Source organism: Acyrthosiphon pisum, chromosome A1 (assembly GCF_005508785.2).
Source record: "Acyrthosiphon pisum isolate AL4f chromosome A1, pea_aphid_22Mar2018_4r6ur, whole genome shotgun sequence".
Lineage (NCBI taxonomy): Eukaryota > Metazoa > Arthropoda > Insecta > Hemiptera > Aphididae > Acyrthosiphon > Acyrthosiphon pisum.
In genome coordinates this window covers 134,251,709-134,263,224 of record NC_042494.1, presented here as the reverse complement: position 1 = coordinate 134,263,224, position 11,516 = coordinate 134,251,709, and the positions used below count along the sequence as shown (strand labels likewise).

Here is an 11,516-nt window from a genome sequence, read left to right as displayed (position 1 = left end):
TGATGTATCATTCTAAATTTCCCCAGTAATTTTCTTGAGCGTAAGAAAAATGAGGTATCTAATAAACCATATTTTGTAGTGTCTAGAATTTTTTATTTTTGCAAATTACCAAATTTTAACTTTACACTAAGTTCAATTTTTTTTTTCAGAGTTAACTTTTAACTTAACGAGTTTACGAAAAAAATACGTGTAACTTTTAACTTAGTTTAGATGCATCAATATATTATATTGTGTTTATTGTGCGTTGTACCTACAGACGTGAAAAGGTGATATTAAATTTGTAGTGCAAATTAATATAGCGAAAATGCGAACCGACGATTTAAAAGACACTGCGCAAACTGCATGTATCAGTATCATAAGAAATAGGCGTGCAGTGGAAATATAAAACACACATAGTGCGCTATCGGTACCTATATACAATATAATATATTTACTATTTAGTATGCGTATTGTGTAGTAAAAAAACTGTAAATTATTGGGCGATCTCGTGGCTTTGCGGCTATATCGCGACCGAATAATGGATGGAATCAATCGGCCGTGAACAATAATAATCATTTACAACTAGGTTTAGGTTAGGTTAGGTACCTACGCATATATTATGTAGGTATATATGTCCGATACATCTGACGTCCAAAAAATATTTCGTTTTTCATGCCCTCTGAAAATTGCACAGTGCATTACGTATAAAACAATTAATACCACTGCAGCTATATACCAATAAAATTATAGTATAATAAATTATACTACCTATTTGGTATATTACAATTATACCTGATAATATACTGCTGCGAATCAGAATTTTTATTCCGGCAACGGAAAATTTAAGATTAATTTTATTTATTTATTTAGCGTATGGTACCGAAAGATTAATTTTAAACACCATACACAGAATATTAAATAACGAATTGAACAAAGTTTGAGTCATATAGAGTTGGTACATTTAACTGGCAACGAAGTGCACATATTCAGCTAGTTATTATATAAAATATGATAGTAAACAAATAATGATATATGCAACTTAACCGCTGTATTAATAACAACAATATAAATATAATATAACATTTTCTAGGCGGACAAACCGTCTCCGCTCGTAATCGTTTTTCGTAAACAATGATAATAATATTATATCATTGAATTAAAATTTAACACCATCCATTAAAGGGACACACTTGCAGTAACCTACTGTACAGCAGAGCGACACCCACTTGCCCACCTTTTTTTTTTTAAAGGGATGAAAGACCTTTTGTATTTCTCATAATTTTATAATATGTGCTCAATTCCCTATATGATAATCTGAGTCTGCGACAGGCTAATATTGTCTGGCGATTGGGCGTGTCTGCCACAACGACCATAATAATATACGTGGTTTAAATGGTTGAATGTGGGTACAATGTCATGTAAACTCGTTTAAGTTTAACAATATTATATCATTGCGAAACCTGCCGCGGTTCATAAATACGAAACGTTTCCCGGAAAATCGTACTTTAACATAATACTATAATAATAGTGTAATCTAATATGCCAGAGATATCCAAAAGCGCAAATTGTCTATTTTTTTAGTAGTGGGACAAAAGCGCTAAAACAATTAATATAATTACCCGCTTTATAATATATTCCACTTCAATACCCGCCGCTATGAGTTTTAGTTTAAAATTTGACGCTCATTATGTTTAATTCTCAAACATATTATTATTATAGTGTATTTTTTTTTTATTTCAAAAACAAAGTGCCCACTTTTAGTTAGGAATTTAATTAATTTTTTTTTTAGTTTATTGTTGATTTGCATTTCTGTTCAAAATAAATAAAGTGTTACAAAAATAGGCCTCGCAAAAATCAGTGTAAAAAAAAGTTGTACTCAGCCCAAAAATATAATATTTATGTTAAAATAAAAAAATGTGTATTTAAAAAAATACAGGTTATAAATAAATATACAAATAACGTATTATATAAACTAAGGGCCCGTTTACAATCATAGTTTAAACCTCGGTTACGCTCAACCCACTGATTTTACCAACCGAATTCGGTGGTTTAACCTTAGTTTCACGATTTTAATACGGGCACTTAATCCAATCCAATTGAACAACAATTAGTAGATAGGCAGGTTATTTGCCTAAATTAAAAAAAAAAACATTATATAATATAAATCATTATATAAATGTTAAAACAGGAAAACGAAAATAGCATGAAGCTTAAGGACAGAACAACCGGACAATCAAGTGATGATCAATATTGTTTTACTTGGTTGTCATAAAGAGCAATTATATATTATCGAACTCGTTTTAAATCATCTGGTACCGGTCAAGTTCACTGCTTATAGTGTTTTCATAGACAGTACCTACTTGACAACTTAGGTATAACGAGTACCTACCTACAGACTTTTGTTTTAAATATGAATATCGTTTTTTTTTTCTTCAGAAGGAATTTATATTTTACCGATTATTTTAACCTAACCTATAATCGTTGTTTGTTCTCATTTATTATCAAACCAATGTACCTATGTGTTGCGTGTATTATAAAAATGTAATATATAATATGGGGACTGATAAACTGATACAAAACTACGAAGTATAAAATTAACTACCTACCTCGTATATAAACACATTTTCATTAAATTAACTATCAGATATTCATCAAATAAATGTATATAGGTAACAATTGGAATCAAACTTCTTCTATATTTATAGAAATTATAAAATATGTTTCTTCTTATACAATATGTCCAATTTATACGTTGTACATTCATTATTAACTGTTTAGTTTGTATCAAAATGTATTTTAATGACCTAATTATAGTAATTAGTAGGTATTAATACATATTATACCTACCCGTAATAGATGATTAAAAATGGCATCTTCCTCGGTCTCTGTGATTGAGGTTGAAGTTTGATTTATCTAAACTATATGTAAATAAGTATAAATTATTATAGAAATAACTAAACATAAAATAAGAATACAGTGTGTCAGTATGTTGACTTGCAAACTATATTTATTTCTAAAGACAGGAATCAGCTAAAATTAATTTGGAAAATATTCAATGATTAAAATAGAAATATTGTTAGTATAAAAATCCCTGCTATGCCTAAGTCTTTGGACGGATTCAGTTTTTTTGACGATCGTTTTTTAGAATTTATTTAACAACTTATTTTGCATCATATCTCTGTTTATCACGTACCTATACTATTTTTGAATAGAATACACGTTTATTACACTATGTTTCCAAATTTTTTTTTACAGTATCGCTAGATACGAGGGGAGGTCGTTTCCACACTCGCCTAACTACCGTCAATAAGCACAGCCTACATAGGTAATAAGTTAACTAGTGCTTGTTATTACTTATTGCTAATAATATTCTTAATAATAATAAGCTACGATAGTTGTTGGATTGAAACTTGGAACAATAACATAACGATTCGTTCCAAAGCAACCACTATATAAACACAAACACGTTTAAAATGTGTTCGGTTTCAACAATCTAATATTAAAATATTATGAGTATTTGATGTCAACGGGGAAATAAGAATTATAGTATTTACCTCAGCATCCGACAAGTGGTTATAAAAAAAATGGTTCCAATCAGTTAGGTATTTAGACTAGGGCGCATATTATGAATAATATATATATGCATTTATAGGTGCTACCATGGCAACTAGAGTATATACATAGCCAGAGTGCTAGAAACACATGGTTCGACACAAAATAATGCATTCAGAATTCAGTTTGTCGCTAACTAATAACTTCAAATTGCATTGCTAGTATTAAATTGTGTTCTTGGTCAAATACAATGACGTCTACTTCTCAGAGGTAAGCTACACTGTTCGTAAATATTTAATAAGTTCAATTATTGTATGTACCTATATATACCTACCATATACCCACGCCTATAGATATAATACCGTCAATGATGTAATTTAAGTAATAAGTCATAACTAAATATAATGTAAGTGCCGAGTCGATAAAATAAGTGTTTAACAAGTGGTATTCACGGACAAAATGTTTCGGCATAAACTGACAATAGGTAATAATAATATAATATGATCAATGTTGCGAAAATCGGATATTTTGTCAACATAGGTAGGTACATTTATAAGCTTATAAATTTTACTACGATGGGAATGACTTTTTACATTTTAATAGATACTATAATATTACACAATAACTAATTATTTATTGTAATTTATATTGTCTCAAACGGATATTATGCTATAGGTACAAGTACACGTACACTTAATATGGTCGCCAACATATTATAAAACAATAATAATTATATTATTTACATATTAATTATTATTTATTTATTTTATTATTTAAAGCGCAAAATATATGTATTTAAAACATAATTTTTAATTGATTATTAAATTATGTTATGATTATTATTCTTACATTTTTAAATTCAAATCGGTAATAGGACCGCGATGAACCAATACAGTTCTACAATGTTTTTTTTTATATATCGGTGGTCATATTGTTTCTGCTACCTAGTTATAAAATAAGTTAACAAATAATAACAAATAGGTACTTTAAAGACGACATTTTATCTAGTTGGTAACTACTTTTAGAGTGATATACATTTTATTAGTTAACTGCAAAATATTATGTTAATTTGTCGAAGAAATATAATATGTATACATATGATTATAATCACCTATTAATATTCTAGAATCTATAGATAATAATATTATATGAAACGTGTAAAGCATTTTTTATATCCAATAAAGTGGTTTATTGATTACTTCATGAACATTTAAAAATAAATCCCACTGTAAAACTGTATTATGCATTTTATTTTATTTGGTAATTAGAAGCCCCGGAGGGCATATGTAGGTATTATTTATAATTTATATTTTCATTGATAATGTATTTGTATAATATAAATTAAATACAATTTATATGAATGTTCATTATAATATTATTATTAGAAATGGTCAAACGATACTCGAGTTGGCTATGTCTTCAAAGAATGTTACATCCGACATGGTACCGGTAGAGAGAACTTTGCTAGTAATCGGGAGTAAAAACTCGGTAAGTGTTCATGCATTATTTATACATATGTCTAGGCAGGGTTGGGTAAGTTACTTAAATTATTGTAACTGGTTACAAGTTACAAGTTACTCTAAAACTGTGTAACTAGTTACAAGATACTATATACTTTGGTGCAATGTAACTGGATACAAGTTACAGTTATGTAACTAAGTTACATTTAAAGTTAAAAGTTGCATTGATAAATAAAATATGTTTGTATTTATTCATTTATTATAATTAACACATTTTAAATATTTTTATAACAATACTGTAATAGACAATAGTTAATGATTAATATTAACTTGTGTAAAATATTTTTCACAGATTACAGTTATAATAAAATAATTTAATGTATTAATCATACTATCTACTTAATAATAAATTAATAAATCACAACAATAGTCAGTTTTCTTATAAAATAGGTACATGCACATGCAAAAAGGTAGTAGGTAATTTAAGTTTTAATAAAGTCAATGGTATTTATAAACTAAGCTGGTACAATTTAAAAAGATAAAGTTGAATTGTAATAATGTATTATTATCAAAATTGTATTATCCGCTTGATAATTTACAGTATAAAAAAGGAGTTATTATTTAATAAACCATATTATGTTAACTCCAGAAAATGTTGTTTCACTTATTAAGAAGTTCAAAAAATCTAATGAATTTGAAAAACTGCACAATTGAAGAATGGGTGAGCAGGATTTGTGAATCATACCGTATAATTAATGATATAATTTTATGTTTGTACTGTTGGTAGAATAATTCAATAATGGATAATATATTTTGGTAATATTTGACTTTGAAACGTACGTCGTATGCAATATTACACTATTTCACTTTTCTCTTATATTAATAAGGAGGAAGCAATAATACCTTGGCACCTAAACATGTTTGGTCTCTACTTTTGCTTAACTTTGACATTGAAAAAACAGAAATTCTAAATATTTTTATTCTATACGTAATATGATAAAAAGTGTAATAATAGATTCAATAAATGTAAGTAGGGTACTTTACAGTACTTGCTATGCATTTCATAATATTATACTTTTATAGGTAGTACGTTCTTTTCGGCTACCTAATTTAAATGTTAAGGTATTATAGCATTATAGGACATAGGTATTTATTATAGATAATATTGTATGGTGCCAGGTTGAGGTAAAAATTGGCAGGTGGCAGAATCGATAGGTTGTTTTTAGACTACCTGTCGGAATCGATGCTACATTAATGGAATCGATAATAGATCCCCATCATAAGATGGATCTATTTTAGTTGAAAACACAGCCGGAATCAAATCCTTTTTATTTAATTTTGATCATAGCAAGATATTTGAATAATAAGTGATAGGTATACTTTTTTAATTAATTCAAGAATTCTTAAATATTATATTCTTATAGTTTAACATATTTTTTAAACATATTCGCTGATGACAATCCATTAATTTTGCAGGGTAAAACTTCATTAATACATTCATTTTTTGATAAAAATGAAAAGCCAAAACCCACACTGGCTTTGGAATATTCATTCGCAAGAAGATCTGGAAAAAGTTTAGTAAGTTTTGTTTGTTATTATTACTAAAAGTCTAAAATAATGTACCAATATAATGTGGGAAATTTGGTTTTAAAACAAGTAAATAATATCAGACCAATACGATGTACCCAAACATTATTTAAAAGCAGATACCTCTTCAGGATTTAGATTTCCTAACCTCTCCACCGTCTCAACGCTGATGAAAACTTTTAAAAATAAATTTTTTAATTTTAATTTTAGATTATTGTGTATAGGTATTATTGTTATACAACGAAATTACATAATCCAATTTAAAGGTAATCATTAAAATTAGATATATTATATTATATATATTTTTTGTGAGCATTGAAGTAACTAACTAAACATGACTGTACAAGTGTACAACACGTCGTATTACCTATAAAAAGTATAAATGGTTTATCACGCGATGTCTAAAGGTATATTAAGTTAAAATGTAAATACATGCAAAATCAATGTTAAGTGTAGTTAAAATCTATCAAGATTGTACCTTAGTCAACTGATTAGGTTTCTGCCGCTTCGGTACCTAAAAATAAAAAAAGGCTTTAAATAATAATTATATATTATATTATACAATAATAATAATATGATAAATTATTATAATATGAAGTTTTAATTAAATTGTATACTCAGATGCTCCTATTTAAAGTACTAGGTATTACAATGTCACAGTTTTCCGTGTAAACCGTGTGGCCAGTGGCGTAACCGTGAATTTTGTATTAGGAAGGGGGGGGGGCTAAGTCTCACAAAAAAATACAAAAAAGATAAATACAATATGTCTTTTATTTACACTTTTTATTTATTTTTTATTTATCTTTATAAAATTCTAAGGTCAAGACAATTAATGGGGGGGGGGGGGGGCTATAGCCCCGCTTAGCCACCGCTGGCTACGCCACTGCGGGTGGCTAACACGTTATACGATAATATACTAAATGGTTGAAATTGTTCAACTAATTTAACCGTGTGGTTAGGTTCAGATAGAAAATTACTAGGTAGTAAAAATATTTTTTTGGTGAATACCAAGAACATTTTTAGATTGTGGAAAACTGTAATAGTTAATGCATTTCTAGGAAAAAAAGAATTTTATTTTTGTTTTAGACAAAGGATATTTGTCATGTTTGGGAATTGGGTGGTGGTTTAATTTTCAAAGATTTGTTATCCGTGATAGTACAAAAAACGAAAGGCCGACGTTTGAGCGTCGTGTTGGTATTGGATCTATCGAAGCCGGATATTCTTTGGAACACCATGGAAATGCTTCTAGAAGAAATTAAGATACACCTAGAAAATGTACCAGAGATTGAACAGTATAATCAAATTAATGTTAAAAATGTTGAGGTTTGTTTTAATTTATAATAAGTATACGTCATTTATTGTACCTATTACACTTGCGTAATCTACGTTCGTATACTTCATGCAAAAGATTACTGTACCAGAAGTTATTCTATACATTTTAGGATAAAAAGTTTTTGTCTCCACTGCCCATACCACTTATGATTGTTGGAAGCAAATACGACGTATATCAAGTATGTTTATGAATTTAAATGTCCATAGTTAAATTTATGTTTTTAATTTATACAAAATACCTACCAATAAAAACCAATATTAAACGTAAATATTTTTTGTAAGATGTACTTACTTCATTTTTTTTATAATTGGTAACTATAGTTATAACTTATAAGAAAACTATAATACCATGGAGTGATTGATGATTAATTTAATAAAATACAATTTAATAATATACTAGATTATACAGCATTGTGTAACATAAAATTAACTTGTCGCAGTGTCGAATAAGTAATCTATCTTGTGATAAAACGGCGTAACACTCATTGAAAAAATAAAGTCAGTAATAAGTAATAATATAGTATAATAAGTAGTAACTAGCGTTCGGGGCTTATTTTACTAAATATCCTTAAAATATTTGATTAAAGTTCTCAACATTTGGAAAACTTTTCTGGTTACGTAAATTTGCCTTCTCGATTTCGTTTTTTTGATTTCTAAGTTTTTCGATACTTTAAAAATTTGAATATACAATTATCTAAAATGTATTTACAATAGTTTTGAAAATGTTCACATAAAAATGGGGTCTTCACGTGTCTTACAAGTAACCATCTATTAAATGTTGAAGTTTTTTGATCAAGCGAAAAATGTTTTATAAACATTTATAGGATAATAACTAAAAAAAATCGAAGACCGTCTAATTTTTTAGTAATCAAGGTTGACAAATAGTTACATTAAGATCTTAATAAATATTCGTATTAGATTCTAATCCTAGAAATCTAAAACCCATCATAATACCATTTTACCAAATTAATGTTAAACGTCAGAAAAATAAATTTAAATTAATATTACCTAATTGATAATTTAATAATTCAATTGTTCAACTTAACTTAACTCAAATATTTATTGAGTAATATGAGTATTATTTAAGGCTATAGTTGGTTCCCGCCAAAAGGATACCTTTCTCTTTCGCGCCAAATTCACTTTTCCCCCTTAATCGTAAATAATTAGTGAATTCCCTTTTCGACTAAACCATACGATTTACTTTTACGTGATATCTTACATCTTCTAAAATGATTTTGACGAGTTTTGTTAAATTTTAAACTAATGTATGTTATAGTACACTAACTATTAACACAATTATTACCTAAATTTCTATTTTTAATATTTATTAACTGTAGTAAGAACATGTTGCAACTATTATGAGGAACCTTGTATTTAAATTGTAATCTTTTTTACTTATAAACAAAAATGTATCATACATAATTATATAAATAAAAAAAAATTGAAAATATGTCTAATTTATTTAATTATATTACATATTTTTTTTTAATCTATTTATCTAATTAATAATTTGATCTACCTTTGTTATAGCTACAATCATTCAATATTATTTAAATGCTATGCTATAAGTTTTTAATATGGTAGAAAAGGGAATCCACCAAATTATGATTTGACAGAAAATGATTACCTAATCAAAAGGTATATTATATTATACTTAATATACTTTTCTTTTGGTGAAGTGAGTAACTCCCACTATTTAATGATATTTTAGGCATTAAAAGAAAATATTACAACGTATCGTGGTTAAAAAAAATTATGACGATAAATAGCCAATAGGTAGTTTTGTAGCTCCTAGTTACATGATGTCGCGCGTCGAACAATAACTAATAAGTGGAACGAAACAATTGATAATTTCTATTTTATTTTAAATTATAAATTTACAGCATTATATAATAATTAATATGAAATATATATTAACATACTTTTCATTTATTGTTGGTGTCGTTGGTCATATAGGTAGTTTTTAATATTATGAAATGTCTTTACTTGGGAATTATTGTTTATAACTAATGATCAACCTTGTTAGAATTTCGAACCGGCTAAAAAACGCGTGTTGTGCCAGTGTTTACGATATGTGGCACACACTTATGGAGCCTCGTTGATTTTCTATGGTGTAAACGATGCAGTTCTTGTGAAGATATCCAAAGAGATGATGTCACATTACGGGTTTGGAACACCTTATCCGTAAGTTGACTTACACGACCTTCAAGTTTTGTTGTACACGTTTTTTTATTAAATTATTATTTCAGAAAGAACCTCATATACGATTCAAATAAACCACTCTTAGTGCCTGCAGGTTCCGATTGTTTTGACAAAATAGACAACCTCAATGAAGCTGGAAGTATTAGATCAATGCATAAGTACAAGAGTGTATTTGCTTCTAATTTTAAACAGGTTAATAACTATTAATATACGTTTTATTAAACTTATTTAAATAATTGTAGGAATACAATATTTTTTCAAACGATTTTATTTTTCGCCAAAATAGAATTATTTTAGCACAGACAAAACAATTCAATAACTCCGCCCATATTACATATACGGTGATACATAATATCCATTAAATTATGTAAACTCTGGTCATATAATATAGAGTTAATTATTTTCACACATAGATTTAGGTATCTGCAAAAGTGCGAAATGAAATCTTGCTTGCTGCGGGTTTTTTCAACTGATTGAAGGTGCCTTATGTGCTTAAAACATTTAACAATAATATATTTAAGACTTTATAACTTAAAATTTGGAACACTTATATTAATTGATACATTATCATTTATGGGCACCATGTCTAATTTATAATATAATATCTTAAATTTCATAACCATTTAAAAGAAATCTCAACAAAAAAGTCGTTGTTTATGATTAAAATTAAAATGTATTCCAATAATACTTTTTTGATTTTTGAAATTTGTTTAAACTTTTTGGTTATTTTAACATGAAACTCTCAGGGCACTCATAATATACCTACTAAAAAAATGTATTTATAAAATCATTATGTATACGCCGTATAAACATTATTACAATATGAAATGGATCAGTAAATGATTTATTTGAAAGTCAAGGTCAGTGACCATAACATTACTAAAAAAGAGATTGTAGAATGTTTTCTAAAATATATAATCCCATTAATATGATATTATGTTCTGCGTCTTTTGCTATAAGAAAGTTACTCATTGTTTATGAAAATATGATGTTATAATATGTATAGTATGTACCTTCGGAAGGTTATTGTAAGAGTGCAGACGCAGAATTTCCTATTGAAGTAAAGGTGAAGGTACTATTATAGGCGTTTAACTGGTTTCTAAATATACTCATTAATCATTATTTAAGCTAAAGTTCGTGTACTTAAATGATACATTATCAAAATGGTATAATCGTCTAGTCATCTAAAACAATTTGTATTTCTAAACAGCTTTTATGTAAAACCACGACACACGTTACACATAGGTATAGTGTTTGAAGTATGAAATATTTCACAAAAACGTGAAACATTGAAATTTTTTTTAACACAAATAAAAACACTATTTTTTTTTATTTTTTTTTAACACAATGTTCAGTGTTCTAAATTCTAATGTAAGAATTCAGTAGGTATACAATATACATGTA

General features: G+C 27.4%; 1 protein-coding gene across 1 annotated transcript; it reads left to right on the top strand.

The window, feature by feature from the left end:
• Nucleotides 1–2,762: 2,762 nt before the first annotated feature.
• Nucleotides 2,763–11,424, top strand: LOC100166055 (cytoplasmic dynein 2 light intermediate chain 1). Its single transcript, XM_016801797.2, has 7 exons — nucleotides 2,763–3,801; nucleotides 4,917–5,019; nucleotides 6,468–6,569; nucleotides 7,665–7,901; nucleotides 8,021–8,089; nucleotides 9,937–10,094; nucleotides 10,160–11,424. Exons 1-7 carry the CDS (start codon nucleotides 3,782–3,784, stop codon nucleotides 10,317–10,319), a joined length of 849 nt encoding a protein of 282 aa, XP_016657286.1. The 5' UTR covers nucleotides 2,763–3,781; the 3' UTR covers nucleotides 10,320–11,424.
• The last annotated feature ends 92 nt before the right edge of the window (nucleotides 11,425–11,516 follow it).